This window comes from Ursus maritimus, unplaced genomic scaffold (genome assembly GCF_017311325.1).
Source record: "Ursus maritimus isolate PB19 unplaced genomic scaffold, ASM1731132v1 scaffold_10, whole genome shotgun sequence".
Lineage (NCBI taxonomy): Eukaryota > Metazoa > Chordata > Mammalia > Carnivora > Ursidae > Ursus > Ursus maritimus.
The window spans coordinates 47188791-47208134 of record NW_024423344.1 but is presented as its reverse complement, the minus strand read 5'-3'; the positions used below and the strand labels follow the sequence as shown (position 1 = coordinate 47208134).

Genomic DNA, 19344 nt, shown 5'->3' with positions numbered 1-19344 from the left:
AACCACACGATGAACACCATTTCTCGGCCGAGGTAGCAAAATCGTGTAAGCCAGCGTTCACTGCCATTTACTTAGTCATGTTGTTAGACGGTCGCCAAAGCTGCTCTACAGAGACTGTGCCCTGACTCCACATGTTGAGACAGGGCATCGTTTGTGTGGATGTGATAAAGTTCGGTGTAGGAGGCCTGTCTGAGGTCAAAAAACATCGTAGAATCTGGAGTTTACTTTTGCTCACCTAACATGTAACATATACTTCGAATCCTTCTAATAATTCAACCCATTTTGCAAACTGCCTCTTCATCTTTGATCCCTGCTCCCGGTCCTTTTCCTTTTTCTACTTAATTCCGGATTCTTGCCTCTCCATTGATTCTGGGTTCCCCAGGAGAGATTTTCATCTATCTCTTAGGCACTATTTTTGAATCAATTTCTTTACCATTTAGGCAAAGAATGAGCATAAAAACATGAGAGTCAAAGAAGCATGTTCCATCCTGTCGGTAGATAATGAACACAAATCGCAGTCGTAAGTATGATCAGGTCATATTCCTGACTTTTAACAGGAGCATTTCTGTTTCAAAAAAAAAAAAGAGGAAGCTTTCTTCAGTAAATCATCATATATTTTGAGTTATTCCTTGAACTTTCTGAAATACATATTAGCCTCATTTGTACACAAACACCTCTATTCCATTTCTCCAAGTGATGAACAGTGGGTGAGAGGAAAAGGTTGAACTGGGGCCTAGTACAGGATCGAACCCCATGGCATTAAGGGATTGCATCTTACGGGTTAGTTAACATGCACTGTAGAAGTAGGGGAGACATGATGTATGCATTAAAATTCAAAGCAATATAAACTTTGAATGTTGAAGCAGAATTAATTAGCTTGGGTTATTAATAAGATGAAATCATGGACTCATAGGGTCCACATGGACCTTATACGCCACAGAGTCTACTTTGTTTCCTAACTTGGGGAATCCCTTGAGTGTCATCCCTCACAAAGAACAAGTCGCTACCACATAGTTTTCTGCACACGTACATGTCTTCTATTTTATTTGATCCTTACGACACCCGTGGCTCCAGCTGTCATTATCCCCTTTGTGCAACGGTGGCTCCTGGTCAAGTATTGTTCCCACGGCAGTGAGCTTACTCTTCTGCAAGACAAGTTGGGTGAAATTTCTGAGGGCAGAGTCCTCGTCTCATCAGTATTGAATTGCCTCTATGGCGGTGTTTGGCTCCCAGTACCGTCTGGTTGAATGGAATAGCTCCAACTTTCCATTCAACCAGAACTCTTATTTTCACTCTCCGGCCCTGGTGCCCCTCACAACCCCATCATGAACCACTGGCGTCTTCATTTTTTCAAATCACGTACCCTCAGTTCTCTTAGCCATGTTTTTCTAGATATATTCTAACACGTCACTGTGTCTTTTCAAGTTTTCGCACCACAAATTGAAGGAAGAGGTCTTGTTAATGGGCAGCTCTTAAAATGTAAAAATAGTATTACGTCCTTTAGCAGTTGACTCTCTGTTAAGTCCTTAAAGACTGCTTGAGATCTACATCTTGTCCATCCCTTGTACCTGTAACTGATTTCTTTTAAAGCTAAACCCACAACGTTGTGTTGGTAGTTGGACCTGTCCCTCAGGGCCGGCTTCCTCAGGAGTAGTGCATTTCCTCTCATTGGACACGTTTTGCTGAGGGCTGGATGATCTCCTGTGGGAGACACAGGACAGAATCAGTTGAGATGACTTTGAAACCTCTCCCCGCCCACCTTGCATTTAGTGTATCTCTCCTTCAGCTTTTCCATTTTTGCCAGGTGTTAAGTAAGACAGGTTTAAGGAAAAAGCTCTGAGATGTGATCCCAGAGACTTCCATCCAAGTGGGTCTTAATTCATTAGCCAGTAGCTAAAATCCATCTAACTGTCCTACCTCCAGTCCCTCTTTCTTGATCTCACAGCTACATCAGCAAATTCCTGGTGGAATTCCTACTCCAAACCAAGACATGCCACATCCATTCATCCGCTTAGCAGAGAGATATTTACGCCCTAAGACGTAGCCTCCTAAATTAGCAGTTAATAGTCCTTTTAAAAATAACGAATGAAATTTTGTTCAAAGTGAGCCCTTACGTGTTTCTGATTTACAATTCTATACAAGATTTCTCAACTTTGTGTTCAAAATGAAATCAACACTGGTTGTAGAGGGAATCAGTTTGGCTTGCTTTGCTTTTAGTAAGTATCTTAGCCGTACCTTTGCTTCAGGCATTTTGAGTAAGTTATTTGTGTGTGACCAATAACAATGAATATAGAACTTGGGATTATAACAGATGACTTATGAGAAGTACGCACGCTATGGGAGGTGAGCAAGTAGCAATAAGAAATTTCCTTTGATAAAGTCACGTTCATTTTACCTTTAACACTTGATCTTTTGTGCTTTATTAGTACATGATCAGTCATCTATTTAGAACATGAACAGTAAATTAAACACATTAGGAGAAGTGCAAAAGAGGAACATTTTTTAGATATTAGCAATTTAGAGGAAAGAGAAATGCTAAAAAGTGCCTTTTTAAATTTGAAAATAATTTAAGTGTATTGTCATGACCATGCAGTTTGGGTAATAACATAAAGATTTTACCAACCAGTTTTAACTGCCTTTACTAACACTTGTCTGTGGTGAATTGGTTCAGATACGGTAAAAAGGAAAAATAAATAAATTAAATAATTAATTAAAAAAAATATATATATATATATATGTATGTATCAGCAATCCTGTACACGTGGTTGATAGCAGGTACATTGTTCCTATTCACTGGTATAAATGGTTTCTCCTCTGCATGGAGCAGTGTACATTGTATTTAAACGAATATGCAGTATAATTAAGTTCATGGTCATTTAAACCTTTATTACACATAACCAGCATGTACTATGAATTTCCCTCATTTCATTTTAAGAATTGTATTGCTTATTAAATGATTTAAATATAAATTTTAGGAGGAAATAGTCTTATGAATCTGGGTTTGCTGTTTACGATTCTCTTATTTTCTAAAAATATACGTCACAGCATTTCTAAAATGCAGGACAAGCAAGCTACGTTCAGGCGGCCGTGATTCCTATAGCCACTAGATGGCGCACTACAACCAGCTGTTGGGTCTCGTCTGAGCCGGTGTGAAAGTCTCCTAAATCCCTCTGGTGGTACGTGGGACAGGACGTAATGATCAGTGCCCTGCGAAATATTGCCATTTAATGATGAACAAAGAAAAGAAAATATAAAGATAAATTTAAAACCATATTTTTAAAAGAGTAATTTTAACATATAAAAATATTCAGTTTCGAATGACTCTGGGAATATTTTATATTCCAACATATCATACTCTCTAAAAACCTATGAGGATCATTTAACCAGTGTTGTCTAATATTCATTTTCATTCACATGAAAACTGTATGCCTAAATTTTAAAAATTAGTAACTGTAAAGCAATCACATTTCTCATCTCTCTGGCTTTATCAAAAGTAAGTCGTATCTGAATTTTACATGTCAAAGAAGTTAACTCATATGAATGCTTAAAAATTATTAACCAACTGTAATTTAAGCCTCTAAAACGTGTCCTTCTCTACCATTTACAAATGAAGGAAATGATGTATTATTTAGGTCTTCCCTTGAGGAATGATGCCTTTATAATTAATATCAGATAATGATGATGCATTTGGAATACACACGTGTGCACGCACGCACACACATTCACACACACACATCTGTCCTAAATGCCTGCAGATTCCATGCCTTTTCACTTTTTTACTTGCCTCATCACTTTTCATTGCTATTCCTACATTTCTTGCTTCTAATTTGACATCTTGTTTAACTGGGTGAGATTCTGAAATGGTTTGATGGTATTCCTACAAATTCATGAGCTCTGTGACAGCTGTGCATATTAGTGGCCTTTCTTCACAGGTCTTGTAGTTGCTCGGTCAGGTGGTGGGGTGCTGCTCATACTTCCACATCTGTCTTCATTAATTAAATAACTCACTCGTATAAAGCTCTGTGTCGGGCCCGCTGTCTAGATTTGTTGTTAGATAAAGCACAGGGCTTAGCGATGCCAAGATCATTAATCGCTTAAGAGCAAACCAACATTTTTCAGGTAAAAATCCTCTCCCAACAAGTTGTTGGTAAGTCTTGGCCAAACCACTCCTAAGTGTGAGCATATTGGTACTTGCTGAGAAATAGAAAACTGTAATAGAAATAGAACTGGATTGAAGTCAGCAGACAAGAGTTTGAATCTGTCCTTGGCCCCTAACTGGTCGGCAAACTTAGACAAGCTACCTCACTCTGTGAAGCTCAGGTTTTCTGTTTCATTTTTATCTTGAACATAAACATAGCACACTGTTGTATAATTACCGCAGGGGCTATGGGTTTTATATCCCCAGTAAATACAGTGACTCAGACATCGGAGGAACTCAGTGTTCAGTTGAAGTTGTGTATGTATGAATATTGGTGCAGGTATATGTTGTTATTATAACCAACAGGTTCAAGGCCAAAAAAGTATACATCGTTTAGTATACACTCAGCACAAGCAGCTGTAATCATGGCATCTCTGTACTTCAGACCCTACTAATTTAAAATTTTTGTAATTCAGAAAAAGTTGAGTGAAAGCTAACTGTTGTTGTAGTAAGTCCTCTTTATCATCATTTTGGCAAAATGATGATGTAAATAATCTTATAAGGAATATATTTAAAATACTTAGTAAAACATAGTTTTCCATTTGAAAACACTCATGTGTAGACACATTTAATAAGACACATACTTGCTGAGCATTTTCCCTGTCTAAGGCATTAGATTTTTTCTTGAAGGGGGCAGATAGAGGCAAAGCCCCTTTCTTCAACAAACAGGTCCAGAAGTGTAGTAGATAGGATTCATATGAATAGTCATAACAAAGGCCAAGTGTGCAAAGCCCTGTAATAAAGATAGAAGCAAAAGGACGTACCAACACAGTGGGAGCTGTCTATTATGGCCAGGGAATTTGGGGACACCTTCCTATTCTGGGCGTAAGGCCCTTCTCATCTGACTCCTGTTCATCTGTTAAACCTTTGCTGACCCTATCCCAATTTCCCTCTTTCCTCAGCCATACAAATGAATGACTCTCCAAAAGTGCTCAACTCTGTGGAGCTCATTCGCACATCTTCCCCCCTGACCTGCAATGGCCCGCCTAGGGGCTTCCTTTCTTCCTGCTCTTTTAGAAACTCTGTTAATTATTCAAAACTGTTTCAGTGTCCCCCTGGTCTGTCAGGGTATCTGGCTACCCTCCTTCCCCAGGCAGCTAGAGTCCTCCATGACCCCAGAGCACTTGGGCATTTTCGTGTCCCAGCACAAGGGGAGCTGTGTAGGAAACACTGCCACAGGAGAAACAACAGGGCTCGCCATCTGATTGGACATGAGGGTAGGGAAGAGGAAGGCTTTGAAGACGTTGGTACGTGTGGTTTAGAAGTAAGAAATGCTGTGAACAGACGTGGAGACCACAGATGGGGGGAAGCTGACGTTTCCTAAGAACCTGCCAGATCCCCGGCACAGCGCTCAGCTCTCCTAGTGCTTGACATATTTTAATCCCATCTGTAAATTGCCTGAAAGGTTAAAGCACTTACCCACTTTAATGTAGTGAACAAGCAGAGGAGCTGGGATTCAGATTCCCGTCTCTCCAGAACCTGTCCCGTTGTCACTACACCCGGTCTCAGACAAGTTTGCTAAGAACTTGCCAGCCTGCTGGCCACTCGAGCCGCGCTCCTCTGCATGGCTAGCCAGCACCCCCTACCTGTTTAGTGACGGTCGTTCAAGTACTTTTGAAGCAATAAGATAACAAGTGACTTTAAATGGTCTATTTTTAAAGCTTTTCATTAATGTGAACTGGTCTTTCTTCTGAGTCTATTAAAATTTTACTTTGTTAGAAAGCCAGTGAGAAGACAAGGACCAGAAGCATTAATAATTAAATAGGCAGCTCTTGAGCGCTCGTTCAGTGTGAGGCTCTCTGCATAGTAATGGGTCTGTCGTGACCATGCAGACAGCAAGGAGCTCTACCTGCAGTGGGGGAGACAGCCGTGGCCACAATATCCACCATGCGCAGCGTGGCAGGAAAGCCACGAGGGAACGCGATACAAATTGCGGTGAAAGCCCAGAAGGGCTGATGGGTCCTGCCTGCAGGTGGCTGACATCACGTACCCCCACGAACAAGCATCGAAGTGCCCTTTCTTAAAAAGGAACTTGAATCGTCTGGATGAAAAACAAAGTGCTGTGAAAGTGTTGCGCTTGTTTTCATTTATGGAGGAGTTACTTAGCCTGTCCGAGAGAGTTACTATGTAGAGACATGTGGAACCTAGATTTACAGTTATCTGATTGCAGGTACCAGTGCTGTATGTATTTTATTTGACTTGGTTTTAAAAGTGTTAACCTTATTTTGGCGTGCCTGGGTGGCTCAGTTGGTTAAGCATCTGTCTCTTGATTTTGGCTCAGGTCACGATCTCAGGGTTGTGAGATCGAGCCCAGCGCTGGGCTCCGCCCTGAGCATGGACCCTGCTTAAGATTCTCTCTCTCTCCCTCTCCCTCTGCCCCTCCCCCACCACACCTGTGCACGGGTTCTCTCTCTCTCTCTAAAACAAAACAAAACAAAACACAGACACAAAAAAAACCCTGTTACCTTATTTAATTTGTTTTAAAAATGAATTCATCTTTTTCATATCTTTAGAAAAGTAATGGCTTTTAAAACAGCCTTACCAATTATTACCTCAGTTAAATAAATAAATTACTAAATGAGTTTTGCTTCTTAATTCTTTTGGTGTTAGCACACAAATCATTAATGACAGTGGAAATTTAAAAACACCATCTTATGACCATGTTCTGTGTTTTCCTTTTTTTACTTTTGGGTTTATTTTATCAGTATACCACTCAAAATGGTATTGTAAGCAGGAGTGGGGTAATAATATCCCCAGCCGATGTACTTTCTTATGTTCTATCAGAGAATGACTAGAAGTTATCCTGTCCTGAATGGCAAAATTAACTACTACTAATATGAAATTTGTGGGTTTAATGAAATCATTAAAGATAATGAGGAGCTGTATCTTTGCATAAAACATAACCACCCCTAAAGAATATATTTAAAATGTTTATTTATTGTGCTTAAGATTATTCAATAAAAATCTTCATAACTAAGAATAAAAAGAATTATAAAGTAAATATATTGTTTTAAAATGAAAATAATTAATGCTCATTTGAGCAGCAAAATAGAAGACCTAATCACATGTCATGTCACTAATTTTAAAGTTTTAAAATGAGATATTTGTTTGCAGACCAGACCTTTAAATAGCACTAGTTTTAAATAAAACCTCCCAAATTTATTTCCTTTTCAAAAATACATATTCTAATTCATAGAATAGAAAAGATGGTAGAATGGATAGAATGCTAGCAATAGACTCTCTCTGCCTCACAAAATAGATTACTATTTTTTTAAAGATTTTATCTATTTATGTCAGAGAGAGAAAGGGCACACAAGCAGGGGGAGGGGCAGAGGGAGAGGGAGAATCTCAAGCAGACTCTGCATGGAGCACGGAGCCCAATTCAGGGCTCGATTTCACAACCTTGAGATCATGACCTGAGCCAGAACCGAGAGTTGGACGCTTAACTGACTGAGCCACCCAGGAGCCCCTCTTTTCTTTAAGTAAACTCGACACCCAGTGTGGGGCTCGAACCCACAGCCCCAAGATCAAGAATCGCACACTCCACTGTCTGAGCCAGGCAGGTGCCCCTAGATTGCTCTTAACTTGACTGTTGTATGTTATATTTTTAAAAGAATGTGAGGTATTTGAATTTAAGTAGTGTCATTCATTTAACCAAAAAACATTTATTAGCACCTAGCTGTGTAGGCCCTGGGGATATAGTGATGAAGAAAGTTCAAAGCCGTCCTCAGTACAGAACTGCTGAGTGGGGCCGGCAGACAGGAAAACCAGCAATCACAGTAGGGTGTGATGCGAGTTTCATATGGGTGTGTCCAGGGTGTCAGGGAGTGACATGATCAGATTGTCTTTGGGAAAGTTTACCTCCAATGTGGTGCAGACGGTATTGGAGGGGGTAGCACATAAAACAGGAAAACAGAACCATTTGAAGTTGGTATTGGTGGAAGGTGGCAAGAACCTAAGGAAAGGCCGCGTACCACCGGGGGGAGAAACTGGAGAGGAAGCTGGACAGAGGCAGCACTGGCAGGTGTGATAATCAGGTTGGGGCAAGCAGAGAATAACAGTGAAGAGTCCAGGAAATGCCCCTAACTGGTGAAGTTCATGACTTAATACCCGAGGAGGTGGGATTGCCTTTTTTTCCAGTTAGCAAAACAGAAGGAGAAACTTGTCTTATTCAGGTGGTAGATGCTAAGTACAGTTTTGGTCATGCTGAGATGGCTGTTAGACCGCCGCTTCTGTGGTAGATCTCCCTGTAACGCTTAGGAGAGCGACTGAGGTATCCATTCTTAGGAATCTTTTCCTTACAAGTTGTGGTGGAAGCCATGGGAGCCAAGGAGAACATAGGCAGTGAGAAGAAGTCAAAGTCAAAATCCTGGTAAACATTTATGTGACAGGTAAAGGAAGAACGCTCTGCAAAAGAAACGAAAACGAAAATACAACCAGAAACATAGGAAAATAAATATTGTCACTACATGGAAATAGAAACTCAGAAGAGCCAAATAACATATTACCCTTAGACCATGAACTTTTTGCTTTCAGTAAAGTATGTTTTTATTATAGGATATTTTAGTTCATTTATACTTGATTTCTATATGAAAAGGATTGGTTTCCCCGTGTTAACACATTGTCTGTCCTGTAAGTACTAATTCACATTTTCAGCCTGCTTAACCAGCTCCGGCCAGATAGCCTGGTTTATTAGAGCAGTGACTTAGAGTGTCGGGAGGCAATACAGAGGAGAGGTTCAAACTGAGAGCTCTGGTCCGACTCCCAGGGTTCAAATCCCACCTCTACCGTAAAGTTCTTAGCACGGAAAGTGCTATATGCTTTGGCACATATGGTTTTTATCAAAGATAGCCATTATGGAATTGCATGGGGAAGAAAGAACAAATCCACTTGGTCTCATTTACACATCATGAAGAAGACAGTTAATCTAGCCCAGACAATTCAGTGGGGCGGAGACTAACATATGGATTATGTGTTTGATTGACTGGACAAGATCAAATGGATCCAACAGATGATTGAATACTACATTGTTCTCTTTAGCCTATAAAGTAGTTTTATACTTAAAATGTTAGGAAAATCAAGATCAAGATTGGCATCCAATTACCAGAAATCCCTTAATTTAGTTTTTTTTTTTAAATAGCAAACAGGATCTATGTTTATGTCTTAGAAAAAAAAACAGAAAAATCTTGAATTTCATAACTATAAAATTAAATACTCTTTTATTAAGCACCTATCATTTCTCAGTTACAGGCCGTGTGGACTTCTTAGTTTCACAAGTATAGGAATAGTGTGTCCATTTTACAGATGGGAGACGGTGCTTCAGAAAGCTGAATGCTCGAGCCTGAGATCTAATAGCAGGTCGGTGACCGAGCCAGCATTTGACCAGGCTTTCTGCCTGATTTCAAAGCCTCTGCTATTTTATGCCGCCTTAACACCACCAAGAGAGAAGGCAGCCCCGGTCTACCCTGAGGACAAGTCAGGGGCTGTGTAATCTCAGCTCTAGGTTTCTGTTTCCTCGTTTTAAAAGTACCTAATTTCCTCCCAGATCTGAAATAGTGTGAACTTTTATGAACTAATGTAACAGAAACCAGAAGACAAGATAGGAATCTTGATTCTGGTCCACCCCACCCCCCCCCCATATGCAAATACCATTCCTCAAGTGAAACAGATTGTCACAGCAAATATGTTGAGCCTTGAGTGTAATGAAGCTCATTTGTCAGCGTCTGGGGCCCCGTAACTTTATAAAAGTTAAACAGGGACGCATTTCAGAAATGCACTTCTGAACCGAAAAAAAAAAAATGCCTTTGCTTCCTGTTGCAAAAGGTGTTCCTTTTCAGTTGCTTGAGAAAATATTAGAGAGAAGCTGATGTGAGAACATGGCTGTTTTGTTTGACCCAGACTTTTCAAACGGCACATTCCTCTTCTGCGTATTGCTCACACGTCATTTTAATATGAAAGGGCACCTGTCTTTTGTCTCGGTACACATTCACCTTTCAGCATTTCAGATGGCAAGATGGGAGGTACCTGAAAAAGTTATTTTTGTTTCGTGGGTTTTGGGACTCCATTCAATACTGGTGTTTTCTTTAGACTTTATTATGCTTCTGCTAGGTAAATGTCATGGAAATGCATTTAGTGACTCTTAATCCTTTTCTTTAACCAAGATTGAAAGAGACAGGGGTTCTCATAATAAATCAGTTTGTTGACTGTTGCAAGAGAAAAAAAAAAAAACCCTGACTTGAGTTTTCAGTTTCTCAGGACACTTAGACTTCTGTTTAAATCATGCCCGCAAATACCCACGCACGCACGCACGCACGCACACACATGCACGCACAGCACAGAAGCAATTATGCATAAAAAATTATACTTAACCTGAACCCCGAAAGTGGAGTTAAAAAGAATGTTCTAGAACAAAACTTTACAAACCTCCTCGTTTGTTCCTTTTTTGCTCTCTCTCTGTCTTTCATCTTTATAGGACTGTTCCACTTTAAAAAATAGAAGCTCTTGCCATTAGTTTTGGTTAACATTTTCCTTTCTCAGAGGTTCTCATAGTGTAGTCCAGGTTTTTTAAAGAACAGAGGAGGACAGATTGTGCTCAAAAATGGCCAGATTCTTTTTTTTTTTAAACACAAAGTGTGGAAATGGCTTGGATTTGTCATGGGACATGGAGAACTGCACGCTTCAAAACTGAAGACCTACAAGTTAGTAAGCTGCTCCCCAAGGTATGGCGTGGAATTAAGGTACCAATTAAATACCCAGATCGTGTCCTTCGGTTTTTCTTAGACACTAGCAACTTAATGTCTCAAGTTAGCCAAGAAACATCACCTGCTAAGACTTATTGGTGAAGACATGTACAATACCATTTTCTATCATTTCATTATTTCATGGGATTAGTAGAAGAAACAAAAATCAAAGATGATCCGATGGTGAAGTCAAAACTTCCTGTTATTTTGAAAAATATTAACTACGCTTTCAGAGATTTTGCCACAAGGGATTCTAAGTGTACCTGTGAATTAGACAAAAGGAAGGAAGAAGGTGGGCATGCTGTTTTTATTTTCAGCTTATTTCTAGGGAAAACAGGTTTGAGTAACACATTTGCAGAAATCTAATTCAGATGCGTTGAAGGACAGCTCACAATTCCTGAAGAAATTATTGGAAATCGTGTTTTCTGTCACCATCATCATGCCAGTGCCAGGAGCTGTGTGCAGTGGAAGCACAGACCCTGGGAGACGCCTGACCTTCCATCACCCAAGCCAACTCTTTCCATAGGAACATTGTCTTGGAGAACACACTTCCCATTCTGTACCTCCCACACTGACTTCTTAACATTAAATTTAGTTTTTTTTATTTTCTAGGAAGATTTTAAAGGAAAGAAGACAGGGTGGAAGAAAGACTCTGTCTCTTCGTTATATCCTTTCAGGGCTCATTTACGCATACTACAATATCTCTTACAAACGCATTTATCATTTTAGTAAGTTTTTACTCACATCAGGAAGTTTCTGTTACCCTGATTTGTTTATAAGATTGTAGCCTTTAAATTGCTTTAAAGCACAAGCATAAAATACAAAGTATAGTTTAATACAATGCAGCGGCCACTAAAATTGGTCTTATCTCCACTTCTAGAACTTGACTAGTCCAAAAAGCACATTTATTGATTTTTTTTTTTAATAAAATGCTAGGCAGTGGGCAGGTATAATCAAAACCTAGGTCTCTTGAGCCAAGGGCAGAAGTCAGCTTTGTGCCTGGTCAGGGTGGCCATCTCCCCCCTACCTCCGATAGCTCAGCCCCTAATTTTGAAGAGAGATTTGAAGATAATCATTTTCTTTTTTCCTCTTTTTTTAAGTGTGGGGAGAGAATACCCAAACTCTAGTTTTATTAATGAGGCAATGGGGCAAGGAATATTACGCTTAAGTTTTCATGGATATTAAAAGGAAAGTACACCTTTTTATAAGAAATTTTCAAGGAAAATTCACTTATCACTTAGACAACTAAGTATTCTCTTTCCTGACATCCTTTCTCACTCCCCGCTCCCTAGTGGAAAAGGTTTGCATTCTTCATTATATGCCTTCATTCGTCGCCTAGCCCCTTAATAACTTACAAGTTTATTTATCATTTCCACTGGTTTTATTGAAGAGCAGTTCGTGTCTGCCTCTGGTATTTTTGAGACCTATTCCTTGTCTTTCTTTTTCTAATCGAGATATAACCGACATAGAACCTTAAATCAGTTTCAGGTGTACAACATGATTCAATATTTGTATAGGTTGTGAAATGATCCCTACAGGAAGTGTAGGTAACATCTGTCAGCACAGATACAGATGATTTTTTGTGTGTGATGAGAACTTGTCATTAAGATCTACTCTCTTAGCAACTTTCAAATAAATAATACAATGTTACTAACTATAGTCGCCCTGCTGTTCCATTATATCCCCATCATGACTTCGTTTTTCTGTGCCTTTCGACCCACTTCACCCATTTCACGCGACCTTGTCTTTCCTGATTGCCTCTTGCCCTGGATTCCACCTCACAGAATACTTCTCTGTTTTGCACTACGTTTTCCTGCTCTACCTCTCGGTTCACAGAAATCCTTACCATCAGTTACTGCCTCCCCTGTGCCCTAGCGCCTGAAATATCCATGTTAGAAACGATGCCCTACAGCTAAGCTACTTTCTGATCCTTCCCTTCCTGTGCCTTCCTTCCCAGACTCAGTAGAATAGTAGTAATTCATCATGGTCCCCCGTGACCTTGTAACACGTCTGTATTAAAAGGGCTTGGAGAGAAGCCTCCATCACTGTGTAGAATCATTGTTCTTTTGGTTACCGGAGAATAGTAAACTTAATTGTCTGAGCGATAAGTGAATTTTCCTTGAAAATTTCTTATAAAAAGGTATACTTTCTTTTTAATATCCATAAAAACATAAACATAACATTCCTTGCCTGTACTGCCTCATTAATAAAAGTATATAGAGACATTCCTGACCCTACCCTATCCTGGCCTCACTCTCATAGGAAAGACCTTCTTCATCTATTAATGAGCAGGGAAGGTCCTGAAGATGTTTTTAAAACTCAGATCGGATTGAGTGAGTCTTTTCAGAGAGTCACTCAGTCCAGAACTCTCAATTTAAAGTATTTGACATGAAATATCATGTGTGTTTATTACTGAGTGGGCTGGTAGAATTTTAGTTGGGCTCTTAAGTGGAGAATAAGTGGTTATTCTATAGCCAAAATATTCCCTCACCCACCCGTCCCAGATGAACAATATGCATTATGTACCCTAATTCAATAGTTAACGTAACCAGGAAGCCTGCAAAAGGCTCAGGTGACCCCTTAGAGCAGGGGTCAGTAAACTTTCCGTAAAGGCCCAGATATCTCTGTAAACTTCTAGGCATCGCAGGCCAGACGCTCTCTGTTGTGGGGCTCAATTCTGCCATCCCTGGATGACAGCCTTAAACAATATGGAGACTCGTGTTCCAACAAAAACTTATTTATGGACGCTAAAATTTGATTTTCATGTAATTTTCACATGCCATCGAATAGTCCTCTTGATTTTTTTTCAACCACATACCAAGTGTAAAAACCACTCTAAGCTCAAAGGTTGCACAAAAAACAGGCCACAGGCTGGATTTTGCCTAGAAGAGCCACTCTCTGCTACAGATTCTCAATGGAAAAAACATAAATGCCATTATTAAACAGCCAAAATGGAAGAAAAAGACTATTAAAATTGTGAGGAAAAAATTAGGGAATATTAAGTGCCTACTCTGGGTGTACAAAGAAATCCAGAGAGCACCTGAGACAATAAACTGTCCCCATCGTGGGCCATTCGAACCTCTACGATCCTCCTGAGATGAGACTAGAGGCTCTTGTCCCCTCCTTGCCTCTACTTGCTTTCCAGGCTCATCCCAGCTATGGGTCCCCTTCCTCTCACTCTGTCCAGAATGGCAAAGGGAGTCATACACATATGACACTCCCACCTCCATCCTTCAACTAAGAAAACCCACTATTCTTTCCTTCCTAGGCCTTACGCTCTCGGTAGCTGGTTCCAGAGTGACACCAGAGAGGGCTAGGAAGTGCCTGTTGGTGACAAAGAGTCCACCAGCTGAGCTCAGTGCCCCAAAGATGGATGTGTTTTTGAAGTCGTGATTTATATCAAGCTCAGCTTGTTCGAACCCATGCTCGTGACGTGAATGTCACAAACATACGGAGGACGTGTAAATAAAAGCAGGTTAACCGTTGCCATTGAGGTACTATGTAGGAGACACTCAATCTTTTTAAGTTAGGGGTTTTGCTGATTTTTGTGTTTTTAAATTTCTGTTCCACTTGGGTCAGTAGACACCTGCAAATGAAGATTCTTGTCTCTGTAGGACATCTAGAATGAGTCAGAGGTTGAGGTTTTGGGTTAATCCACTCAGTAGGCTTCTACTTGAAAGGAGCCCTTTCAGAGTAACCTGGAGCTTTCTCTGGCCCACAGTTAGTGCATCAATATTTCTAGATTTAACTGGTCTGTACTATTCACTCCCTTCTGAAAGGGTCACTTGATCCTGAAAAGACCCATATAGATAGCATTTATTTCAGAGTTGAATGAAAATTGTTGGGTCCACTTCAGGCTAGTTCTCCTTTGTAGACATCATTTATACTCTCACTTATAGGGCTTAGTGGTTCCGTGTGTGTGTGTGTGTGTGTGTGTGTGTGTGTGCGCGCGTGCATGTGGTGGCAGTTTTACTGATTGACACAAGCTTTTGTTTGATACTTATTCTAGGACCCAAGGATCCTGAAATGGTAGAGGCATAGTCCTTGACCTCCACATATTCAGAAATGGGTAGAGGAGAAAGGCATCGGAATAAAATCTTTATGATATATTGGATAGATGATATAATAGAAGGAAGAAGTGAATGATTTGGGAGTACCTGAGAAAGTAGAACCAACTTTGAGGATATGATGAAGTTTACATGGGAAAACAATTATACATTCCACTGCAGCGTAGTGAAAAGCACTGGATTTGGAGCCAAATACATCTTTTTTTTTTTTTTCTAACATTGGGCAAGTTACTTTACTAGATTGAGCCTCAGTTTTCTCATCTGTAAAGTGGGGTTAACAGTACTCACCCTACAACTCTATGCATAGGAACCTGCAAAAAGCTCCCTTCCCCATTTAGGCCCTTTTCACCAAAGACTGTGTGGCCAGGACGCCTGTTGTTGACTATTGGATGGAAGAAACAGAAGGAGAGATCACTTTTTGTGGGGTTGCATGGGGACAGGGCATCCATTCTGAATGAGAGCCAGGGGGAAAAAAAAAAAAACGCACCTGGGTCAACCATTGTCTCTCTCCCCCTGGGAGTTCATTTGGACAATGGATAGTGTATCTTTTCCCAGCAAAGCCTTTGCATATTTTACTGTCCTTACAAGTTGACTGAAGGACCCGGTCAAATTACGTACTTCTTCAGACGGCTTTTCACCATGAGTTTCAACACTAAAACCAACTTGATGATTCCTCAGGGCTCACCCTAATTAAATCACTGAAAAGAGTATTTAAACTTTACACTCTTAGGCTATCTAGGATTCTTCAACAATAGACAAGCAAAAAGTAGATGTTTATGAATGACGTGTACTTCATACCTAATTTTTGGAGAGTGGTGGAATGCTTTACCTTTCGATGAGATTTTGTGCATATTCCCGATGACTGATAAATGGACGTTTTGTCCTAAAATAGCCTTAAACCATCTAAGCGATGCACATCTGGAGAGGAGTATTGAAACTAAACATAACTAGTGACCCTTTATAATTCTTTGTGAGTCGCAGCATTAGAGCCAGATCAGCCTAGGGAGAGAGCTAAAATGCCTTTTTACTCGAGCGCTTGTGATTACATCCAGTAGCGATCAGTCTGTGCCTTTTGATGTTCTGACCGAAAAGTAATGTCCCCGTCATCGAGGAGGCAAGTGTTGACTAACCTGCCAGATGAGATGTCACAACAGGAGAGACGAGATGGAACATCCCCCTCCCCCGCACCCCCGACCCGACTGACCCCCAGCCCGCTGGCGGGATGGTAAGGTTTCCCCACCAAGGATGACCACATGGAAAACCCGCTGAGAGCAACAGTTTCCCCACACATAGTGCTGGCTTGGTTATTATGGGAAAGTGACGGAGCACCAAAAGCGTGTGTCCCTTTATCTTCCAGGAGAGAAACCCTACAAGTGTACCTGGGAAGGCTGCACCTGGAAGTTCGCTCGCTCGGACGAACTGACAAGGCATTACCGCAAACACACGGGAGTGAAGCCATTCAAGTGCGCGGACTGTGATCGCAGCTTTTCCCGGTCGGATCACTTGGCACTGCACCGCCGGAGGCACATGCTGGTGTGAGGAATGCTCCCCGTCCAGCTGGGCGTAAGAGCTGGGTCTCTTAGTGGCACCCCATTCAGCAGGGCTGAATCCCCTCCACAGTGTTAACACAAAGGGCATCACCATCCCACGATGTCTGAAACCAGAGCAGGAAAAAGAAGGAACTCTTCTCCCTTTGGTCTGAAGGTAACCCCCATCACGACTCCACGAGAAACGTCTTCACGCTGGCCTGGGAGATCCGTGACACAAACGCTGAAGAGACAGGCATTGTTTCCCGTGCCGTGTGCTCTGCCGTGTCAAGATGTTTGTAGCTTGTACGTTTTCTGAGCTGTCAGACATTTTGTTATTGATCCCTTAAAGGTCATCTGCCGCCAGCTGATGGCTAGAGCAGGACCTGTCCAGTTGGGATTCTTCTCCCATCATCCCACCCCTCCCCCTCTTTTTACTGAAATTTTAGTTACTGTCTCAGTAAGATAGAACACACATCCAATCTGTTACCAGCGAGCAGCATGAAAGTAGAGAAGAAGCAGCCTGTTGGAGAGTTCCATGACCTGAAAAGAAAGGGGCACTCAGGCGGCCCTTGGCAATAGTGTGACGGCATTCTAGATAGCGCCACCCGCCACTTGTCATTCTGCCATGCCCTGAAGAAAAACCGACATTGAATCTTTCATTTGTTTGTCGTTGATTGTTTCTGTTCTGTTTGATTCTGTTTTGTTCATCTGTTCGAGCAGAGGGGCAGCGACATGTCAGGTGGAGCGTAGTCCCGGTGTCTGCCCTGGCGTGGACCGGCACAGAGGTGTTCTGTAGTTGAATAGGAAGAGCCTGTCTAAAAAAACTACTGCCCCACTTCAAACCGCAGTGTTCTGTCACCTAGGCATCATCTCTTCCTGCCCCTAGTATTTGATTACAAGGAATCAGGGGGGAAAAAAAACCAACAACTTTCTTAGACACACTGGCACCAAGGTAAGAGGTGGGGCTGCCCAGGCAAAGTCAGTGAACATGAAAAATCAGACAAAGCAGAGATGGAATAATGCGCCTCTTGAGGAGAAAAGCAATAATGAATAAAAGGACTTTCCTACAATAACTTCACTGAGGACTCACGTTACCAATTTTCATACTTACTAAAGGGATTGTAAAAAACACCCCAGCATTTTCGAGGTCTTGGTTACATTGACAGCACTGAGGTAATCTTTCTGCTGTTTGTTGTCCTGCTTGGTTGAGTACCACAATTAAAGATTATGCTCCCCTTTTCTTGTTTGAAAACAGTTATTTGGTGACCAGAAAGGCCAAGGAGGCATAGCAGGGAATTAACCCTTGGGTTAATGGGTCAGTTCTCCTTGGAACCAAGTCGGTGGAAAGGGAGTGCTCCCGGAGGAAAGCCTAACATGGTGCTAGTTTCCTCACTTGGAGAGCCAAGGCTAAGTGACTCTCCATTAGGTTCTCCTATACAGATTTCCTTTTCTAAACTGTATCAGACCCCAGGGGTTCTGCGTTGGCATGGACAGGCATGTTGAACCCACTCATCCTGTGCTGAGGGTGAGGGGAGATGACAGTCCCGTCAACCCCCTAAAATTATGAGCCTTGCTACTAGCGAAGTATACGGTAAACAAAGCAATACATCACCAACTAGCATTCTTTCAGAAAAACTATCATATTTTTTCCCCACTAAAAGCTGTTTTTTTTTTTCAGCTTTATGTGGCTAAGGGGCTTGGTGACGTTTTTTGTTGTTGTTGTTGTTGTTAAGATTTTTTATAGCTTAGATATAAAAGGTTGCCAGCATAGACCTTTGCAATATATTTTAATTAAAACACTTGATTTGGGGAATTGCACAAATTAACCTCACAATATTCCTAGCTCATTTTGAACATTCTGAAATAGTTTCCGGTGGGAGAACTGTCCTTTTTAGGATCATCTTCTAAGTCAGACAATCTTATTCTGACGAAGCAAGGAGCGATAAACATTGAAACAAGGACAATTTGTGTTGGATGGTATTAGCAGGGACTGTTTTAAATGTTCAAGCAACAGCTAATGATGTTCAGGTCAAATTCTATCTTCAAAACTATGTGCTCTGCATTTTCTGCCAGGTCTGAAAAACTCATCAGGCAATTTCCCTCAAACAAGGGCTTTGATTCTATTGATAAATTAACTTCTTTTGCTACACAATCTACTACCCACCAGGCACTATTTTTTTTGTGGGGTTTTTTGTTTTGTTTTGGTTTTTGGTTTTTGGTTTTTTTACCAACTGGAAAGTTTTGTATCTGTACTGTATACAATTCCTACTTCTCATGGCCTGTGACCATTTGGGGTGGAAAAGGGTCTCTTGCTGCACGCCAGCATTGGTTCCTGGTCAGTGGCAAAGAACACGGGGAGCGGCCAGCACGGCCGTGCAGCCCTCCCTGCTGGTCCTGGAACCGGGTTGGCAGTCAGTAGGTGAATCGCCCAGGGGCAGTGTAGACTTGATTCCATTCTGCCTGCCCTCATAAGATGGGCCGATCTCTTCTCTGCACAGAGATGTCTTGAGAGAGTTACAGGTAGAAATGGTTTTTAGAATTCATAGAACTGACAGGCAGTGGGAGCTTCCTGAGTGACAGCTTGATTTAAATTTAGCACAGAACTAAATGGGCTGCTCCTCTCTGATCACACAGGAAAGGTTCAGGGAAGTGAGCTTTTTCTCCTCACCCTCTGAAAGTGGAAACCAGACTAAGATGGTAAGTCAACCGCTAAAACCTGTCCGCGTTACGCCGCCCCCCGCCCCGTGACATGCTCGATACTTCTAAAGAGAAATCTAAGCACAAACAGTGAGTGAGTTGCTGATCTCACC

General features: G+C 41.3%; 1 protein-coding gene across 8 annotated transcripts in view; it reads left to right on the top strand.

Moving 5' to 3' along the window:
• Positions 1-17774, top strand: part of KLF12 (Kruppel like factor 12) — a 409770-nt gene extending 391996 nt beyond the window's left edge. For 7 of the 8 annotated variants that reach the window (XM_040623520.1, XM_040623552.1, XM_040623536.1 and 4 more), the window contains one exon: positions 16363-17774. In XM_040623520.1, the coding sequence (XP_040479454.1) occupies positions 16363-16544 (182 nt within the window). In that variant the 3' untranslated portion in view covers positions 16545-17774. Of the gene's footprint in view, positions 1-440; positions 522-16362 lie in introns of those variants that run through there. The other variant, XM_040623557.1, reaches the window with a different exon arrangement.
• Positions 17775-19344: the final 1570 nt, after the last annotated feature.